Below are 22,132 nucleotides of genomic sequence, written 5' to 3'. Positions count from 1 at the left end.
ACTCGCCGACAAGTGCAATGGACTAGCATATTAAATCTATTGAGCTGATTTCAGATAAATAATTCTTATTATTTCATAGGGCTAATAAATCCTTTTTCTTTTTCATATACTTTCACATTTTTATCACATGTAAATAAAACACATAGGAATATATGAAAAAGCCACGTAATGTGATTTATTAAAGGGAGAAAGTAAAGATCTTTTTAGCATTCGAATTTATTATTGAACATTTATTTCCAGATAGTTCATGAATAAATATATATAAAAGGACTTCAACATCATACTTAAATTGTTATTTTAAATGCTTTGCAAAGATTCGTAACCCAACTTTAAAATTATCTTTTTCCTTTTAGAGAGCTATAAAACATAAGGAATAAGTTTAAATGTTCATGCTAAATTAATGACGAAGTCAAACTATAAAAGAAATAACTAACATGCAATTTCCTCTTTCTTTTAGATTAAAAGCTTTGCTAAGTATTGTGGCATAGCTAGATGTTTCAAAATTTTACATTTTTAAGGTAATTTATTTCACTTGCCTAAATATTTTCCTTAGTAGTAGTATTATATTATTTTATTTAAATTATTTGTTTTTTAATTCAAATAAGATAATTAGAGTATAAAACTATTACTTATTCACTGTGATATAGCCGAAGCAAACAAGTAATAAACGAATAAACCATGGGTTTTAGAGTCAGACAGACTCAGTTTGAACACTAGCCACGCTATTTACTACGAGTTAGAGGTTCTTATGCAGGTTAATCAACCTGCCTGAGCTTCAGTGAATAATGATACTCAGAAGAATTGCTGTGAGGATGAAATGGCAAACTAAACATGTAAAGTGCCTGGCACAGTTTACCAATAATAATGATTACCATTAAATATAGCTGACTATGAGCCACACGCTATGCTAAATGCTTTATACATTTACAAAAGTAATCCTTATAGCATTCCTATGAAGCAGGAGTTACTTTGGCCCTATTTGTTCCATGTGGAAGTAAAGGTGTGAAACAATTTACCCAAATCTGTACAAGTCTTAAGTGTTGGGAGCAGCATTGTAACTGGGGTTCATCTGTTTGGTTAGCTATTGCTGTGTAATAAACTACCCCAAATTCCATCGCTTAAAACAACAACCATTTTATTATCTCTCATGATTTTATGAGTTGAATGGACTAAACTGGGTGGTTCTTTGCTTCACAAGGTGTCAACTGTAGTTGCAGCATCTGTTGGTGGTGGTAAGGTAAGGGAGTGCAATGTCTCAGATAGCTCATCACAAGGCTGGCATTAAGTGCTGACTGCTGGGAGCTCAGGTAGAACTGTCAGCTGGAGAATCTCTATTCTACTCCTTCTTGCAGTACTGCATGTAGCCTTACCATATGGATTGGCTTTGCTCAGCACTGGAGGCTGGATTATAGGAAGGAGTTTGGAAAGACAAGCCCCAACAACATGTAAGATGCTTTCACTTGCATTACACTTGTTCATGTCTCATTGGCCAAAACTAATCACATGGACAAGCCCAGAATCAATGTAGGAGAAAACAACACAAGGACATGAATACTGGGAGGCCCCCTGAAGGCAACTAAAGTAACAACCCACCACAACAGCTGTCATCAAAAGCATACTTTTGAGTCCTCCAAACAATCATGGTTGTCAGTAATCTGCTCCCTTTGGGCAGCATGTTGGCTAATGCCTTGTGAGAAGAACTTAGAAGTTTCAGATGTACAGTCAATTATATTTTTAGTAAACTTTTACATTTTCTTGCTTCCAAATATGACATAAAATTTCAAATTTATATAAAAGATTTTAAAAGAAATTTTAGTTTTATTAATGAAAAAGGTTTAAATTATTTTTATGCATTTTTAATGCCATTCTATGTTGGGTTTTGTATGTTATAATTCATTACTGAATAAAATAAGGAGAATTATAGTTAAGCTTTATACCTTATTATTCAAATAAAAGTCAATATATATTAATCTATTAGGTTATATAATTAATTTCATATTTTTAAGAAACTTATTTTCAAAGGAATGGCTGTCATCCCATTATTCTATAAAGACAAGATTTTTATTTCAGAAACTATAATTCTATATTCATTTTATAGAAATTAAAATAATTTAGCCCTAATGGTATTTAGGTAGATGGATTTCATATAAAATTTCTGTTTAAAAGTTTTACTTCAGATAAATAATACAAATAATACATATTTGTATATAAAATTTATTTCCAAACAGAAGTACTTAACCTTAATGACTCAAAATATTTAAACTATTTCTTCTACTAATATTGAAATTTAGGCAACTTTTGAAGAAGTGAATAACTTGTAGAAAACAGAAAAAAAAATACATAACACTTTACTCTTGATTCATTACTTCAAGTTAAATTAGTAAATGATTTATAGGTAATAAATACCATTTCAAAGCTGTTTGGTGACCAATGCAAACTCTGATAATGTCATAGCCTAAAAGGAAGACTCTGAGGGGGGAATATCCAAACAAAGTTCTCTCCTTAATGGTTGTGGTATTGCTATTAAGTTTTTTTCTTTTTCTTTTTTTTTTAATGAATGGAGAGAGATCTAGAAAAGAAGTAATGAAAAAAATTTGTACTTACTTTTTGTGACAACACCTTCTAAGCGAATGATATTTGGGTGGTCAAACTGACCCATGATACTAGCTTCTCTTAGAAAATCTCTTCTTTGCCGATCCATGTGGCCACCTTTCAAAGTTTTGATGGCAACTGGGATCTCTCTTTTCCCTGGTGTCTTCAAACGCCCACTACAGACTTCTCCAAATTCTCCTTAAAATATAAGCAAAAGTAGTTATTTGTTTAAATAGAATACTTATATTCCAGAAGAATTGAGTTGCCATACAGTACCAACTTTTGTTTGTTTGTTTTTTTAACATAGTGACTCTCAAGTGTGTTGTTTTCACCTGGAGATTTCTTTTGTAAAAATTAAATTTGTAATGACAATCCTCTTGATCAGAATAATGAATAATAGATTGCATTTCCATACATTGTACCCTAGGAACTACCATTGATAGATATCCCTGATCTGCTGAGAAAGTATGAATAGCAGAATGGTGATGCTAATGTAATTCTATAGAAAAGCAATCAGTGAATAATGTTTCCTGTTTCTGTTTTCAATACTGACATATGGGTCGAAGGTCTGCTCTATTCGGGGAATCCATCAGGCATATGTAGTTGAATTGATCCCATAAGCCATATGCCTGGGCTTCACTGCCCTTAAAAATCAATGGTAGATTAAATTCATGTATGAATTTATTGAAAAGACTGCACTAAACATAACAATAATAAGTAATTACACTCGGTGAGTTATAAGTCACGTTTGGAACACTAATACAGAAAATTCAGCAATGGCTCCATTGGACAGATTAAATAATAGCCAAATATTTATCATACATTTCTAAATATACATCCAGTGCTAGAGTGCTATGAGTTTCAAAGAAGTGTAAGACTTGGTTTCTGTTCTCAAGAGCTTATAGTCTGGTAGGAGAATTGATGAACATAAATGAAACAACTAAAGAACATAAGAACCAATCTCTGCAAATGCTGTATTAAGTAAAAACAGTGAGAACTGGAAGACTTCCTGGAGGAGGTGGAAAGTTTGCTGGTCCTTGATTAATGGGTACAAGTCAGATATGCAAGAAAAGCAGCAACATTTTAGACAGGCTCATGGAGTGAGCGAGGGAAGTGAAGACAAAGGTTCAAAGGTCAAAAATAGTAAAATGAATGACAGACTTAAGGCAGAAAGGATATAAGGCTGACTAGAGGAATTATTTTGCAAAAGGAGGTTAAAGGCTTTCTCAGTGCAATGTAATAAATTCAATACATTTTGAAATTCAAGACAATTTATCTAGGGCCGATTACCTGTATTTACTTAAGAACATGCTGATTGATCCCCAATTTATTTATTTATAAAGTGAAGATAATAATAAAACCTACCATAATTCTATGATGTCCCTTCCATATAAGGATATTGGAAAGATCAAAAATGATAATATAAGTCAAAGTGTTTATAAACTGTAAAGTGCTATTCATGTGCTTTAAGTTATATAAATCTTTGGAAGAGTGAAAGGAATAAACACTAAAATATCTTCGGTTGGTTTACTGGCTAGCAGGTCTGGCCAATATTTTGATGCAATGGAAGTTTAAGTGTAGAGAATCGAATTAAATTTTTGCAGTACCATAGATTTCAATTATCCAGATTTCCTTTGGACAATTCATGTTGACTATACATGAAAATGAACTACCATTTGGTGTAGATGGTAATATTTTTTCAGAGAAAAAAAACTAAGAAGGAAACAAGCCAAAACTTTGCTTCCTAAATTATGTATAAACATGTCCACTAGAAATAAAAAACAGTCTAACCAGAGTTTATTCTGTATATATTAAACAACCAAGCAAACAAAAGTACTGACTAGAATGTGGTCCTTAAGTTCAGTGCATATGTTATTGACATTTTATAAATCTTACATAATTTAACATCAAACTGTAATTTTTTTTTTTTTTTTTTTTTTTACTTATGGTACTCTCAACCTGTTATGGGATAAATGTTCATACATTTGCAGGTAAAGAAGCCATAGTTTTTCAATTTTGTTTGTAATTGTGTTTTGATTTTTTAAAGATTTTCTCTTGGACATAAAAAAATGGCAATTGATAGAAATTTTCAACATTTTTCTATTGAGGCTCTGGAACTGAGAGAAAAGGTATGTGCATGTGTTGAAGTTAATGTCTAATACATCTGAGTCTACTAAGATACTTGAAATTCCTTCTCAGATCACTCTGGTTAGTTGTAATAAATATCTAGAACAAAAAAAATAAATATTTTTCTTTTTTTTGCCTTAATAAATCTATTAGTACCTATAAAAGATTCGGCAACATTTTAAAACTCTTCACCTGCCATGACCCCATAAACTAAGTGATTTTCTGTAAACATTTCATAGTATTTCAAATAAACTTTTGAATATAGTGAAAAGAATAGAGAACTCTATTGGTATTTGTCAAGACAAGCATAGTGGTAATTTTCTTCGGTTTTCCGTTGTCTGAAATTCATGTATCTTATTAACACCAGGCAGGTGTTTTCTTCATGTCAAGCTCTGCATGATCAAGTTGTTATCACACTTATTTCAACAACATTAAATCTGGTTGCCTGAATTAAAGATCTGAGACTCATACTGCATCTTTTAGGCAATGTCCAAAAAATTCAGTCACAGAATATATTAAAACCCCTATCTGTGGCAGCCCTGGATGTATCAGACATATCAGGCAGAGAGGAAAAACTATTTTAGATTAGCTGCATACTTTCAGATGGTGCCAAAGACAGATCTATTATATGATTGCCCTTGCATCAAGAGAAGAGGCCCTGTATATTAACATAATTAAGATAAATAATTCCTCAATAAGATCTATTATTGTTTATATATACTTGTTAGTTCATCATTAACTCGCTGATTATAGGAATATGATGTTAATTATTTTTTCAATACATCATCTTTATCGTTATTAAAAGGTAAAGACATACAGTGTTTATTATGATCCAGGTCTAAAAACCAAATATATATTTTAATCTCAAGAACAAACCTTTGAGATGGGTACCATTATTACCCATGCTTTACAGTTGAGGAAACTGAAGCACATGAACTAAGTAACTTGTCCACAGTGACATAACCAGAAAATAGTAGAGCTGCAATTTGAACCCAGGCAGTCTGGCTCCAGAGTCCTTGCTTATAACCACTATTTTCTGTTGTCTGAAATGATTATCATTGATAATATTTTCTTGTTTAGTATGCCAAATTTCCAATTGGAAACCATGGTGTCTTTAAACCAACTATTGTATAATGTTCAAACACATCAACTGGATATGCACGGGTTGAATGGGATGATAAAGCCATATACTAGGAATCTTTCACTATAAAATGAAAATGGAGACATATAGCTCAAATATGTTGTATATTAGATCATCTGGAAAAAAATCACTACTGTCTATGTAGTTTCAAGCAAGCAAAGAAAATTACATCTAGGATAATTGATCTTCTGCCACTGACAGTCCATTCACTGGCTAACAATCTCATCCATCTCGCTGCATGGTGGTAAAACCTTCTTAGACAAACAATTTTATTGTATAACATATAGAGTCATATTAAAATATCAATTAGTATTGGATTTTCTACATAAAGCCTATATAATAGAACTAAAAGTGTGAGAGGATGGTGGAGGCAGCAAGGGACAATCCATTTTGGTGAACTGTCATATCACGATCCCCTGGAGGCTTTCCATAGTTTTACTCCCAATGTTCCAATATTCTGGTTCTCCCCTACCTCCAACATCTTGAGAGTCATTGAAGCAAAGCCTCCTTTTTTATGGTTTTTTTAAAACATGCCTCTCAGGTGTAATGAAGTATTTCTTTATTTACTGTCTCCCTTATATGGGACTGCTCTCCACAAGCTGTCCGCCTTCCTCCCTTGTCTCCACTTTCCTCAGTCCCTCTCTCTGTGGATGGCTTCTTATTAGCAGTAAAGGCAAACTTGACGTCTCCCATTCAGATGCTTTTTCTGATCATCCTGTCTGGTTCAGTCCCTTACTACCATCAGGTCCTTCCAAATTATCAAATAAAATAATAACAGCTCTACAATCAGAAGCTCACCTTGCTCTCAGAGCTGGGCTATATTATTCCCCTATCCGACATTATACCAACCTTGACAAGGTTACTCTGAGACCATGAAAGAATGAGACAGAGTATAATTTTGCCTAAGCACAGACAAAGGCAAGGTCATGCTGCCAAAAATACTAAACATCCCTCCTCTCTTGGCTAAAATAAGTGACTGCTACTTCTTTACCAATTATAATCTTCTCCTTATTATAGTCTCCCCTTCCTCTAGATATATTAAGATAGTGTGGTTGAAGTCCTAAAATTAAAGCTCAGTATTATGTGCTGTTTTGATATCTGTGGGAAACTCAGAAGGCCTTGAATGATCTTAGTATAGATTCTCCTCCCCACTCTGCTTTCACAGATAACATCCTCTAGACATACAACTCTTCTTATCAAAGGAAACAGATACAGTTCCTCCTTATCCTTGAGTAGCAGATTTCACTTTTCTGCCAGCTATGGAATAACTCAAACAAGCCAAACTCGGTTCCCAAGTGCAACCTCCGTGTAGCCCTGTGTGGCTGCAAGTATATGTAATTAATAAATATCTGTCAATTGTATCTAATGTAGGGTGTTGTGCATGCATCCATCCCATAACCCTAAGGTGGGAATCTCTCCCTCACCAACAGGGTGAATAGGAGGCAATTAAATCAGATACTCAATCACAGAATTGCCTCTGATTTCTGATAGTATCTAATCTAGAGAAAACCATTGCTTCTTTAGACCCTCCCAAATCACTCAACCAAAGCCCAAATCCTATAATAGATTTCTTCCAACACCTTCTTCCTGACACACACACTATCATTACCCATGCTGTGTGTTCTCCCTTGTTGAAATGAGCAATAAATCTAACTTTTTCAACTGTAGTATATTCCTGAGATCTTTGGCTTGAGAGTATTAGCATAACACATTTATTGTACAACACATTTGACTATTTTGAAGTTATCTTTAAAGTTCATTTTTAATTAGTTTATTCATTTATTAACTATTGCTCCATTTCAACACCTCCTCTGACCTTGGTCTGTCACCCATAATCTAAGTCATAAAGGCATGGGCCTTGACTATCTCTATTTTCTGTTGTATCCATAGTGCCTAGTGCATAATAAACAACTCCAACTCTAGACCCAAAGCTAGAGTATCTGAGAGTAGAGGTATAGGTTAGGAAATTTCCCAATATGCTAACTTTTTTTTTTTTATTTGCCCAGTCTCTTTTCCTTTCCTTTTATTGTGTACAATTAAGAGATACTTCAATATCTTCTGCATTCAGTTTTTTATAAGTCTTAAATGTGAACTTTCCTTCCTGAGTATAATGGCAACAGGAAAAAATACTTTTAAATATCATATAAGAAAAGAGTTAAAAAAAAAGACATAGAGAAAAAATAATAGATTTTTAATTCAGTTAGAGAGGGATATATTCATTGCTTTAGGTCTTAAGATAAATTCCCTTATTATTAATGTTATCAGGAGGGTCACCCATTCACTTGCATTCACTCTCTATCATTCAAAGATGAAATATCAGAATCCTGATGACTAATTCTGATTTCTTTCTGAAACATAGCATACCATCTACAAATAAAAGAGAACATGTTTTAAAGAATTTATAACCTTACATCTGTTGAAATGATCTTTGAATGCTTCTGATTTGACTTCACAAAATTCAACACTATGCAAGATTTTTTTATGTTTAACAAGGCTTGTCAATAGGAGGATTAGGCCAAACATGGGAATTCTTAGAAGTTAGGGCCTCTATTTCTGGCTTCACCACTAATTTGTTTTGTGGCATTGGAGGAAGTCATACTACAATTTGTTTTGTGGTATTAGAAGAAGTCACACTACATTTTCCTGCTCAGTATCATTGAGAGTGGGTTAAATATCTACCACCCATCTGTTTCCTGAGATATAAAGATTAATCTTTGCAAAGCTTTTGAGTCTTAAAAAAGTTCTGTGTAACCACAGTCATTTAAATTATACTAGTAGCATACAGGATAAGATAGCACAGAGGTATGTTAAATCTGTAGTTTGGGTTGGCTCCATAGTGTAGTGGTTAGTATGTCTGCTTTACATGCAGAAGGTCCTGAGTTGGAGCCTCAGGTGGAGCCACAGGCTCTACTGTGGGTGAGCCAGGCCCCGGGAGTGCACTGTTAACATCTGTAGGTCAGTGGTGGAAGTGTGTGTGGGGGGAATAGAGGGGAAAAAAATGTAGTTTATCCTTTATTTCTAGATTCTTAAAAGTTTAAGCCAAAAAGAGGGATTTCTTTAAGACCTGAGAATGAGTTTTTTTTTTAACATCCTTTTCAAAAGATGAGTAAGGATTTCTTCAATGAATAAGCTAAGTAACATATTATTCATTTTTCCCATACTACATTCCAAATATTAAACAGCCTCTTTTTTTTACAGGCAAGTTTTTGCTCTTTTCCATTAAAAAAATGCTCCCAAATATAACACTGTCCTCAAGGAGATTAAATTTTTCATAACCTCTTATATCGTAAAGTCCAGTATATTACTTACTTATAAATACTCTTATTTATAATATTTTGACTATTCAAACTCACCGATACCTCTCTTCTTAGAATACCTTTTTGTTAATTCAGTGTATCAGCCTCTACCAGATGGCCTCCCATATCACCTGCTTTTTCTCCTCAAGGTACATTGTAAGAGCTCCTCTTTAGTCTAAAAAATATTTGCATTTTAAACTCTGCTTGATGTTCTATCAAAACTGATTCTCTACTCTGCCATCAGAAGAATTATGCTGGAAATAAAATCTAATTAAAAATCTCTCTGGCCTAGAAAAACTTAATATCTTTGAGCCTCAGTTTCCTTATCTATAAAATGTAATTTTCTGTTTTGCAGAGTTAGAGGAAGTAAAAGTAGCTAGCCCTTTGATAGCTCCTATTATTGTTACCACATACTTCTACTTGCCCATTTGGCCATCCCTCCTCTGCAAATGAATCCTAGGACCAATTTAACCTTCTGTCTCTCCTCTCACAGTCAGGCTGATGAGCACTCTGCACTGGATAGTAGTGTTACTAAACATGTATGGTTCTTTTCTCAGCTACATTCCCTTTTCAGTATACATACTATCTTGGGGTAATGTCTTTCACTACCACCAACTACTTAACTGCCTTTAGGCTATTAAGTTCCAAATCTTTACTTATAGCTCACACTTCTGTCTTGAACGCTAGACTTGTATAACCACCTAGAAGTCTCCTAGGGTCCATCTTATCATCCTCTTCTGTATTAGTCTGTTTGGGCTACTGTGAAAAAATATCATTGACTGGGTGGCTTAAACAACAGAAATTTAATTTGTCATGGTTATGCAGGCTGAGAAGTTCAAGATCAAGGTGACAGCTGATTCATTTCTTGATGAGAGTTCTCTTCCTGGCTTGCAAGACAGCCACCTTCTTATTGTCCTCACAGAGCCTTTCCTTGGTGAGATCATGGATAGAGATATTTCTCTCTCTTTTTCTCTTTACATAAAGTTGCCAATCCTATTAGATTAAGACCTCACCCCTATGACCTCATTTAACCTTAATTAAAAACTAGAAGCTCTATTTCCAAATACAGTTACACTAGGGGGTTAAAGCTTTAACATATGAATTTGGGGTGGCAAAATTCAATCCACACAATCTCTTAAAACTCACTTTCCCAACTTCATCCCTTAATTTATTTAGTAGCTGTGGTTAAATTAATATTGGCTCTTCAAAGATGTCCACATTCTAATGCATAGAATATGTGAATGTGTTACCTTATACAGGCATATCTTGGAGATATTGGGGCTTCAGTTCCAGACTATGGTAATAAAGTATCACACTAAAGCGAGTTGTAATTTTTTTGCTAGTGGAGGGTCTTACCTTTAGTTTGTAAAAAAATGCAACACCTGTGAAGTGCAATAAAGTGAAGCACAATAAGGTATCTCTGTATAGCAAAAGGGACTCTATAGATATACTGAGTTAATGATCTTGACGTGTGGATACCCTGAATGATCCAGGTGGGCCCAATGTATTCACAATGTATTCTTATAAAAGGGAGACAGGAGAGACAGAGAAGGTGATGAGATGATGGAAATAGAGGTAAGAGAGAGAGAGAGAGATTTGAAGATGCTTTGCTGTTGGCTTTGAATATGAAGAAGGGGACATGAGCCAAGGGATGCAGGTGACTTTTAGAAGCTGGAAAAGTCAAGGAAACAGATTCTTCCCTGAAGGACCCAGAATGAATCAGTATTGTCAACACCCTGACTTTAACCTACCGAGACTGATTTTGGACTTCTGACTTCCAGAACTGTAAAATAATGTGTGTGTGTGTGTGTGTTTAGCCACTAATTTGTGGTAGTACACAATGGCTCTTAACATGGGGCTTGGGACAGAGTAAGTACTCAAACATTAGTTTCCATTTTAGGCTGGATGATATCCTTCTTTTAAGCATAATTTCTTATTACTCTCCAATGTGCCCCTTTTACATTGTTCTATTAATAGTACTTCTCTCCTTAGTTGCAAGTTCCTGTTCTTTTATCTCTCCCATTACACTGTGAAATTTTGAGCACAAGGATTTTGTCTTAGTTTTAATCCTCAGATCTATAATAGTGGACACTGTGGGTAACCAACATTGACTGAATGCGTGACTGGACAGATATCTTCATGATAGACACCTTCATCAGGATTCAACTCTCTATGTGAAAGTATCCGCTAAACAAGTTCAAAGTGTTATTTGAGAGGGCAACTATGAGAGAATATCATTTACCCAGTATGTGTGAATTCTTACACTAGTACAAATAAAACATTTTGGAATTTAGTCAGGCAATAAAAATGATCAGTATTCTCAGTGGAGGGCTTGTGTTTAGACAAGCATGACTAAGAGAAGCTTAGTGGGCTGTCAGCTGTAGTGGTCAAAATGTTTTCAAAAATAGAAGAAAAAGCACATCTCCAAAAATATATAGATCATTATTTTGATGAAAAAAGCCAATGAGTGTCCTAAATTACTATTTAAAAATATATCACATAAGTCTTTAATAGCAAGAAAGTTTTTGCATAGCTTTAAAATACTAAAAGTTTATAAATAAAACTATATTAGGTCATTTTATCTTAAACTAAAGAAAATATGCATAGAAAATCACTAACACCTCTGTAAATTAAACCATAATTCAGAGTTATAGACATTTTAATTTGATTTTAATATTCTCAAGAGATAACAACAGGCAGATGTTCTAATAAAATAAACATTAAAAAGTTTGTTTTCATGTTAAAGAGCTATTTTCATTAATGCAAACGTTATTTTAGGTTAAAATTTTATTCAGTTAGTTTTGTCTTTCAGGAGATATGCATCATATTTTATCTTTTTAAAAGTTGAGCTTAATTATTTCATTTATTCAAAAAAGATTGTTTTTCACTGAGTCATAGATTGCAACATATATTATTATAAGTACTACTGAGGAGAAAATACTGCTGCCAATTAAACTGTGAGTGCTATCAATAATAATAATAAAAAAAACAACAACATAAGTTTAGCAATATTAAAGTGAGAAAATTTACTGGAGCAAAACTTGAAAGAAATCACCCATAGGCTGAATAACTGGAATATGATCTCATTTGGTGTATATCCTTCTAATCTATTTCCTAAGCATAAAGTTTATATTTTTTATTCATAAAGTTGTAATCATACTATATAGTATTTTTCTGTATGTACCTAAGACCTTTTTATATTCACTTACTATTATGGCACATGCAGTATTCATGCAATTACATATGACTTATTTTAAAAATCCTTTCTTAAAGAGCTTTGAAATGAGTCCCAATTTTTTTCTATTACTTTTTTAAAAACAGCTTTTATTATCGAATATTGTATGAGTTATTATTATAAGCATTATCGAGCAATGTTTTTGCAATTTAAAATTTGTTATAATTCCACTCCATTGCAATAAGCACTTACAATATTCTTATTGAAACAAAGCCAAGAGAAGCGATAAAATAATTTTTGTTCAATGGTATATACAACCTAAGAAAAATGCCAAGCACATATTTCATTAATCCAAAACACAAGTCAAATAAACTTTTTTTCAGCTCACACTTTTGCCTGGGGAATAAAATTTTAATATTCTTTGAAAGAGTTTGTGTAAAATTGAATTTATCTATTCTTTTAATTAATGTGTTTGGTAAAACTTGCCAAAAACCCCTCAAAATTTGGATTTGAAACTTCCTTTGTAAGGGGAAAAAAATTGTTAAATACTGATAAAGTTTAGACTCATGGACACCGACTGTGGGTTAGTGGTTACCAGAGGGAAGAGGAGGCGGGGAGAGGTATGTAAGGGTAAAGGGGGTCAAATATTTGATGGCAGAAGGAAATCTAACACTGGGCGGTGAACACAATGCAATACACATATGACATATTATTGAATTGTACGTTTGAAGCTTATTTGATTTTATTAACCAATGTCACCCCAATAATTTTAATAAAAAAGGAAAAAATACTGATAAAGTTTATGTAATTAATATAGGACAATTTAGATTCCTAGTCGTCTTGAGTTTTTATAATCAATTTCTGGAAACTTGTCTCTTTTATCCAGTTTATATATTTATCATCATAAAGTTGTTTATAATGCTTTCCTATTAATTTTTAAATATTTAATCAGTAGTTATAGCTTTTTTATCTGTAATATTGTTTACTTATACCTTATATTTTTCTCAATCTATTTTGTCAGTTTTATAATTTTATTAATATTTTAAGAAAGACAGCCTATTGAAGTGAAGGCGATCCTTGCAAATGATACATCCAATAAGGGGTTAATATCGAAATATATAAAGAACTCATACAACTTAACAGCAAAGAAATCAAACAGTGTAATTAAAAAATGGGCAGAGGACCTGAATAGACATTTCTCCCAAGAGGACATACAGATGGGCAACAGACATATGAAAAGAAGCTCAACATCACTAATCATCAAAGAAATACAGATCAAAATCACAATGAAATATCACCTCACACCTGTCAGAATGGCTGTCATCATGAATCAACAAAATACAAGTGCTTGGCAAGGATATGGAGAAAAGGAAACTCTTGTAAACTGTTGGTGGGATTGCCAATCATTGCAGCCACTATGGAAAACAGTAAAAAATTAAAAAAATAGAGCTTCCATATGACTCAGCAATTCCACTTCTAGGTATTTATACAAAGAAAACAAAAACACTAATTCAAAAAGAAATATGCACCCCCATGTTCATTGCCGCATTACTAGTAATAGCTAAGATAGGAAAGCAACCTAGATGTCCATCAACAGATGAATGATAAAGATGTGGCACACACACATATACGTACACACACTGAACTATTATTCAGTGGTAAAAAAGAACAAAATCTTGCCATTTTGACAACATGGATGGTCATAGAGAGTATTATGTTAAGTGAAGTAACAAATTATACAAATTTCACTTATATGTAGGATCTAAAAAAACAAAATGAATAAATAAAACAAAACAGAAACAGACCCAAATATATAAGGAACAAGGTCATGGTTGTCAAAGGGGAGGGAGTAAAGGAATGGGAATAAAAATTTTAAAAGTATAAAAATACATAAGAAAAGTACTATTATGTATATCTATATATACAGAGAGAGAGAAAAAAAATAATTGTTTACTCACCGATTGGTAATATGACTTCTGACATATGTCTATTTCTCTTGGTTGCACATTCTATATATAATACTTATGGATAAAAAATAAACATGAAAAAAAGACCTTTCATTTTTTTACTATTTTGTTTTCTATTTTGATATTTTCTTTACTATTTCCCTCCTTTATATTCTTTATGATTATTCTATTTCTTTTTTTCTAAAATAAATTATGTGCTTAGCAGATTAATTTTTAGCAATTCTTCATTAAGGCTGTATCTTCACCTCTAAAGCACTGCATTAGTTGTAGCCCATAAATTTTAAGATGTAGTTTTTTTCTTTATTATTTAGTTCTAGAGATTTTTCAGTTTATATTAAAATAACCCATGAGTTATTTATTTACATTAAAATAACCCACGAGTTATTTTAAAATACATTTTAAACTTTCTAACTTTTTGGTTACCTTTACATTATTTATGTCTAACTTAATTGTATTTTGGTTAGAAATGTATTCTACAAAAATCTGATTTGTTGCATACTGCTTTATGGCCTAATATATGGTTAATTTTTATAAATATTTTATGTACTTGAAGATAATGTAATTCTGTAAATTAGGGTTTATTGTTCTATCTATATAATCATCAAATAGAATTTGATTGTATTCCTCACATCACCTAGGCTCACGGCATTTTTTTTCCTATTTGATTTGGCAATTGTTAAAGGAAGTATATAAAAAATCCTACCATACTGACAAATTTATCAATTTCTGATTGTAATGCTACTGTTAATTTTTGCTTTCCATTTTTGGAATATGTTTTTATACACCTCATTGTTGTGAGATATGACACTGAAATCTAGAACTGTTATCCCTAATACTGAATGTTACCTTAAAAATTATGAAAATATTGCTCACAAAGTATTAAAATAGGTAAATTTTGAGCTTGAGCATGAACATTTTAAACAGGAAAAATTTCTATTTCTTAATATACTTTTGCTCATTGCCTCCTATTATAATAATAAAATAGCTACATGGGTACTAGGTACCATTTTAAATACTTTACATAAATTAATTCATTTAAAAATGCATCACTAAACTAATTATGAAAAATTTAAAAATATGAAGATCAAGTTTGTTTAAACAAGCCATTGATAATAATAGAGTTAATTTAGAAATATCTAGAAAACATGCATGTATTTTGGAATCTCATTGGGAGACTCTTATAATGTCTTCTAGGTACCACTCTCATAGATTATTGCTCTCATCTAGTATAATAGTCCTGTTGTGCTTAGGATATAAGTCGTACATGGAATATAATCCCTGAATATTTTTATAAATCTGGCATTCTAGGGACATATTTTCTAAGCAGATCTTTAGATTTTTAATCCTTTCAAAATCTATACTTTTGGTATGGTAACTGCAACTCCGAATTTAAGGCTATATTATTTTTGGCATCCCAAAATTAAATATGAATAAACAACCTAAGTGTCCATCAATGAATGAATGGATAAAGAAATTGTGGTATATATATAATGGAATATTATTCAACCAGAAGAAACAAGGAAATCCTACCTCTTGGGACAACATGAGTGGATTTGGAAGGCTTTGTGCTAAATGAAATAAGTCAGACAGAGAAAGACAAATATGGTATGATCTCATTTATATATGGAATCTAAAAATAGAAACAAAAACTCCACCAAACTCATAGATAAAGAGATGACATTTGAGGTTACCAGAGGCAGAGGGTGAGAGGAGAGAAAATTGGAGAAAGGTGGTCAAAAGGTATAAACCTCCAGTTATAAGATAAAGAAATAACAGGAATGTAATGTATAACATGATGAATATAGTTAATGCTGCTGTATGACATATAGGAAAGTTAAGAGTAGATATTAAGAGTTCTTATCACAGAGAAAAATTATTTTTTCTTTTCTTTTTATTGTATCTATATGAGTTGATGGATATTAACTAAACTTATTGTAGGAATCATTTCACAATACATATAAATCAAACCATAATGCTACATACCTTAAACTTATACAATGATGTATGTTACTTATTTCTCAATAAAACTCAAAAAAAATTAGTCTTAATAGCAGTAGCCACCTAAGATTAGATGGCACAATTTATCACGTCTAAAAGAAAATGAGTTCAATTCTACTACTTGAGCTTTGCAAGAGTAACTGCTAAAATGACATAAACAACATCTAGTCTTATTTATTTGATTAAAAGCCAAGAAAAGGTTGACAGCTGAAATGGTATTATGTTTCAAATATTTTCTAATTTTAACCACATTGTATTTTGAAAACAAAAGAGATAGTGAAAAAGTGTAGAATTTAAAAACTCAATAGGCCAATGGAAGATAGAAATAAAGAGAAATGCATTTGTAATAATGTGAATATATACCATATAACTCTTTGAAATTGAGATTAATAAAGAATTTTCAGGAACTTTTAAAAGCATTTTGTGCAGGCATATTAGACTGCAAGCAGAGCAGAGAGAGGTGTTAAATATTTTTTTTTCTTTTTAATAATAAAGGTCAGATGATTGCTTTGGATTTCACTACACAGAAAGTCATAATTTAGGGAAAATATGACAGTGTTCATATTCATGTTGGTGGAATAAATGGAAGTTGCTTGTCACTTGTCATAGATGCTATGTTTCTTTGAGGAGAAAAGAAAAACAGTCAGAAAAAAAAATCCACAACTAAAGATAAAATATATTGCATTTAGTTCCACATATACAGGGAAATTTTTATTTGAGAAATTATAAAACTGGTATTTCTACATAGTAGCTGCTATCTTGAGATAAAAACAGATCAGAAATTTTCTTGACTCATCACCCGCTTTTATGTTTTATTTAATTCAAAGTAAGCACAATATGTTCTTAAATAAAATATTTTAAATAATCTGCATTAATTGATTTTTAATGTTAAATATTTAAACTTTATATTGGAAGATAGGAAACAATTCTAGTAGTCTTATTTCATGTTGTGAAAAAATGATATGAAAAAGGTTTAGGGTTAAAAACAAGGGAGAGAGTCAGAAATTAATATATATTAGAAAATATTAGAAAAGTATATTTATGTTTGAGGATCTCCCAGGCTTGTCTCATTTTGTAGGCTGTTGAAAACTTACTAGGCCTGGCTTCTGGGTAAAGATGGTAGTGTAAACATGTGCTTATCTCTTTTATCTTTCTGAGGCCCCTTTAGTAATAGAAAAGGAAAACATTAGCTGAAAACCCTTAAGGACAATAACGAGGGATTGAACTCCAGTAAGATGAGAGTTCAGCAAAAATGTTAAGATGAAAGGCCACTGGGGAGCATTAATGTGTGTAAAAAGAAAAAAAAAAAGAGGTTCCATTTGTTGAAAGGAGAGAAATACACACGGTGAAACCATAAGTGAACTCCTGGCTTAGATGTACCCATTATGGCAAAGGGCAGAAGTGAGACATAGGTCTCAAACAGAGCAAGGGTATAGTTTGAAAGTTTTACAAGAAAGAGTTGACCACTAATTCCTGTAAAATATCAGAATATTTTCTTCTAGAAAAGAATGAATGTTCTCATGGAAAATACAAACCATATATTGGCATGTGAATATCTCCAATAAAACAGTCCCTAACCATCCAAAGCGATGCTCACTGTAGACATGCCTGCATTATCACACAGAGCCTCTAATCAGTGCCTCACTTGTGAACATGAATGAAAAGCCAAGGTTCACCAGTGAGAAGAGTCCCCAATATGAAATAAAGGCAAAAAATAATAAAACATAAAGAATCTAAAAGAATCAATGATAGTGTGTGACAAATTGGTTCATCTATTAAGAAAGATATGAATGCTGAAAAAAAAGAAATGATGGAATTAGATATCTGCAAATTAAATGACAGCAGAAAAAGTACTCAATGAAAGTCTTAGAACATGGGTATATATTGTTGAAGAAGCCTGCTAGAAAATAGAACAAATCTGCATTTACAAAGAACAAATCCAAACACCAAATATATGAATTTAATGCTTAAAATGGTAAAAACTCAATCCAGGGTTTCCAAAAATGACTAATAGGAATTCCAGAGAGCATAAAGAGAATTCAGGTGAGGAAAATTGCATAGAAATCAATAGTAAAGATTTTAGAAGAGCAAACGTCTCCAGATTGAAAGAGCTTCTATGTGTGTGGCACATTAAGATGCAGTTCTAGGGTAGAATCCTCCAGGCTTTCACTGGTTAGCAGTAGTGCTATCTGTTAAGAGACAGTAGAGCATTATCTTTAAAATTCAGAGAGAAAATATTTTTAACTTACAATTCTATGCTCTGACTGTTTATTTATTAAAAAGACATTTTCAGATATAAGACAATCCAGAAAATGTAGTTCCTCTGCAAACTGTCCACTCTTAGAAAGTCAATAGAGGATTTGTTCCAACAAAGCAAAGATGATAAAGCAAGAGAGAGAAAGATCATGGGATACAGGAAATAATGGTTCCAAATTAATTAAGTGACCAGGAGAAAGGAGGAGACCCATGCATCAGTTCAAGTAGAAGCAGGAGATCAGACTTTAGGAAAGCAGCCACTCATGTGGCAGAGTCTGGATATACTGAATGATGCTCTAGTCTAGAACAGTCTAGAGCAGGGATTGGCAAACTTTTTCTGTCAAAAGTCAGATAATGAATATTTTAGGTTTGTGGAAAGTTCCAACTCTGTTACAACTACTTAATTCTGCAGTTTCAGCATAAGAGCAGCTATAGATAATAAGTAGACAAATGGGTATGGCTGTCTCCCATTAAAAACAGGTAATTTGGTTCATGGGCCACAGTTTGTCAAACTCGGCTCTAAAGAAACTCAGCCATGAATTTACAGCAGCATTACCAATAGGACATCAGAACAGCAAACCTACTCTAAAGAAGGTGGCATCATTGAAAAGAACCTATGCAATTCAGCAGTCAGGTTAAAAAAGGCTAAATTTTTCTCATCTCCTAGCTTAGCAAAAAACGACATCTTGCTGCCAGGAGCTCTCATATTAGAAATCTTACCAGAAAGAGTGAAAACATTTTACAAACATTAAAATAGGACTTTGAAAATAAAGATTTTAACTTTCCAATTTGGTTACAAGTATAAAAAATCATACCTATATTTGTTGGAACAATATATAGAGACTTAAATATAATATTTAAGGATATAAAGGTAACATCAATTATAACAGTAACAGCTATATTGAGAGGAGAAGTGGGTATTGTAAATAAGCCAAATCTTTATCTGTGATAATAGGAAGTCAACAGATAATGTCTAATGCTAAAATGAATATGCAAGTAATTGGAATTAGAAAAAAGAATCAGTTAAAAAGTATTGTCACAAATGAGAAGGACTTAGTGTTGAATGAGGAGTCAAGGGAAAGAGTGGTATGCATGCATGTGCTTTTCATTACGGGCCTTCTATTTTAAAAATAATTTTAGATATGTGCAAGTCACTTTGATTTTAAAAATTTAAAAAGATGGAAGAAATCAAGAAGTCTTTATAACTATGAAACAAATCTGGCATTCTCTTTCTGACTACTGCTTTTTTGGAACATGCTGTTAAACTACAATAAAAGGTAATGCTGTTTTCCAGGACCATGGGCATTTGTCCTATCTGTCAACGAGTGAACCTGAACAGGCTAAACATCAAATGTAAGACGACACCAAATTTATTTATTTATTTTTTCAAATTTAATTTTTAAAAAATGAAATTTAACTCTTTTCTCTTACTTCTTCATTTTTCTCTGCTTAGTCAGCTATTGGATTATACAGTAACTGGGCCCACTACCCAACCCTACAAGGAGCTGAGCAAAGCCTTTTGAGCTTTACTTACAACTTGCTCAAGCAAGGCATTCCTGGTGACTCTTGAGCAGAATTTACTTTTCACTTTTCTCTTATTGTCCTGGTCATGCACAAAATGGGCACCATAGTTTGTGGATTTGCTTCCCATAAGGCATGGTTCTACACTTCAACTAATCTCTTTATAATGTCTCAGTTATTTCTTGTCTTTATAGAAAGTATAGATAACAGGGTAAAAAATGTTACTTAATATATCAAGAACATAATGATTTTTGCCATTTTGTAGAAGTCAATGTCATAACATCTAAACATAATGTAAATATTCAGAACTAAAAACCCTCTAAAATTGAGGATTCAGATTATATTCATAAAGACAAACAAATAACAACAACTACAACAACAAAATAGACTGTCATTCTTGGCTTGAAAGCCAAGATTTTTCCACATAGATCTCAACATGGCAATCTAAATATTCCTGTGTCCTTTAAATCATTCCAGTCAGAAAACAGACTTATTCTGTGTGCCTTGCTCTCATGAATTCTTGCATTCTTACTGGTTTCTCTGTTGTCACTGTTTATTGTTGTCACTCCTTCCTCCACAAGACATCAGAGTGATCATTTTAATTATAAATCTGACTATGTAATTCTCCTAAATTATGTTCTTCAATTACTCTTTAATCTCCTCAGGACGAAGTCGTCTCCTGAGTCAGCCTTCCCTGATCCTTCCATTTAACTTGTATATCTTTTCTCCTAGAGGATAATGCATCCTTATCATGCCTCCATCACAACACTTAACCCTGGGGATGTATAAGGTGAATTACTATTTCTTTTCCTTCACCCAAATTTTACACAAGCCTACAAGCCTTTTAAAAACAACTGTCATTTAACGAATGAATATTTTTATTTTTTTGTGAATTATAAATTCTATATTCATTCATTAAAGTTTATGTAGCACACATCTCATGTTAAGTATGGTTTAAAGAATTGAGGAGTGAGAAAACATGGTGGAGTGAGAGATGTCTTCAGATCTCTCCCCTTGAAACAACAATAAACTGAACATCTAAACTCAACAAAAAACACCCATACTGCACACCAGCATGTCTCAGCATGGGATCTGTACATATGAGCTACCACAGGTCAGAACCCTAGTTATTGGGCGGTGGACTGGGAGAAACAAAGAAGCTGCCTCTCGCAGACGCTTTGCTCCTTTCAGGAGGAGGGGGAGGGGTGAAGGTGCGGCAACTTCTCTGATCAGCCTGTCTGGAAATGCCGGAACTTCTTTACTGCTGGCAGCAGGGCCCAGTAATCAGGGCAGAAAGCAGAGAAGGGGGACTGGACAGCAGAGAAACAGTTGATTTTTACCGGCCCCAGTTGCAAAACTGAGGCTGAGCTGCAACTCCCAACCCCTAGCCCAGATGGCCCCTCCTCCCATACCCTCTGAGACCGAACACCGCGGAGCCCCAGGGGAATCTGAGCAAATGCTACCAAAACTGTTGCTAACACTGACAGGGACTGAAACTGAGAATAGAAAGTGTGATTAAATATCTACAAGAAAATAAAAAAAACAAGACATTTAGGCTTTATATAAAGCAAGGATCCAAGAAGCTTAGACACCACATACTTGAAACCAAAGGAAAAGTGACTTCTTTGCAGTAGGCTAAAGAGAGACCATTATACAATAAATCTTCTTTGTAGAACCAGCAGAATACTTTTTCATTAATGCCCAGGCAGAAAAATAGTCCATAAACACCATGAACAACAAGATGACAAGGCATCTCAGAAAGAGAAAAATCTCCATAAAATAAGCTTACAGACATAGAAATATGCGACTTACATGACAGAGAATTCAGGATGGTACTTCTGAAAAAAACTCAATAAGATCCAAAACAACTCAAATCAACAATTTCAGGAATTGAAAAAACAACTAGATGAGCAGAGCAAGGAGATTGAAACTCTCAAAAGGAACCAAATAAAACTTCTGGAGATGAAGAGTACACTACGAGAGTTGAAAAATGAAATAGCAAGCTTGGGAAATAGACCAAATGGAGGAAAGGATCAGTGATATTGAAGACAGAAATCTA

At 33.0% G+C, this 22,132-nt stretch overlaps 1 protein-coding gene across 1 annotated transcript in view; it reads right to left on the bottom strand.

Moving 5' to 3' along the window:
- EPHA6 (EPH receptor A6) overlaps positions 1-22,132 on the bottom strand; it is a 790,812-nt gene that overhangs the window by 184,949 nt on the left and 583,731 nt on the right. The window contains 1 exon segment of the mRNA XM_039879096.1: positions 2,605-2,790. Coding sequence (XP_039735030.1) covers positions 2,605-2,790 — 186 coding nt within the window.

The sequence above is a fragment of the Pteropus medius genome, unplaced genomic scaffold (genome assembly GCF_902729225.1).
Source record: "Pteropus medius unplaced genomic scaffold, Ma_sr-lr_union100, whole genome shotgun sequence".
NCBI classification, from domain to species: Eukaryota; Metazoa; Chordata; class Mammalia; order Chiroptera; family Pteropodidae; genus Pteropus; species Pteropus medius.
This window is presented reverse-complemented; position numbering and strand designations above follow the sequence as displayed.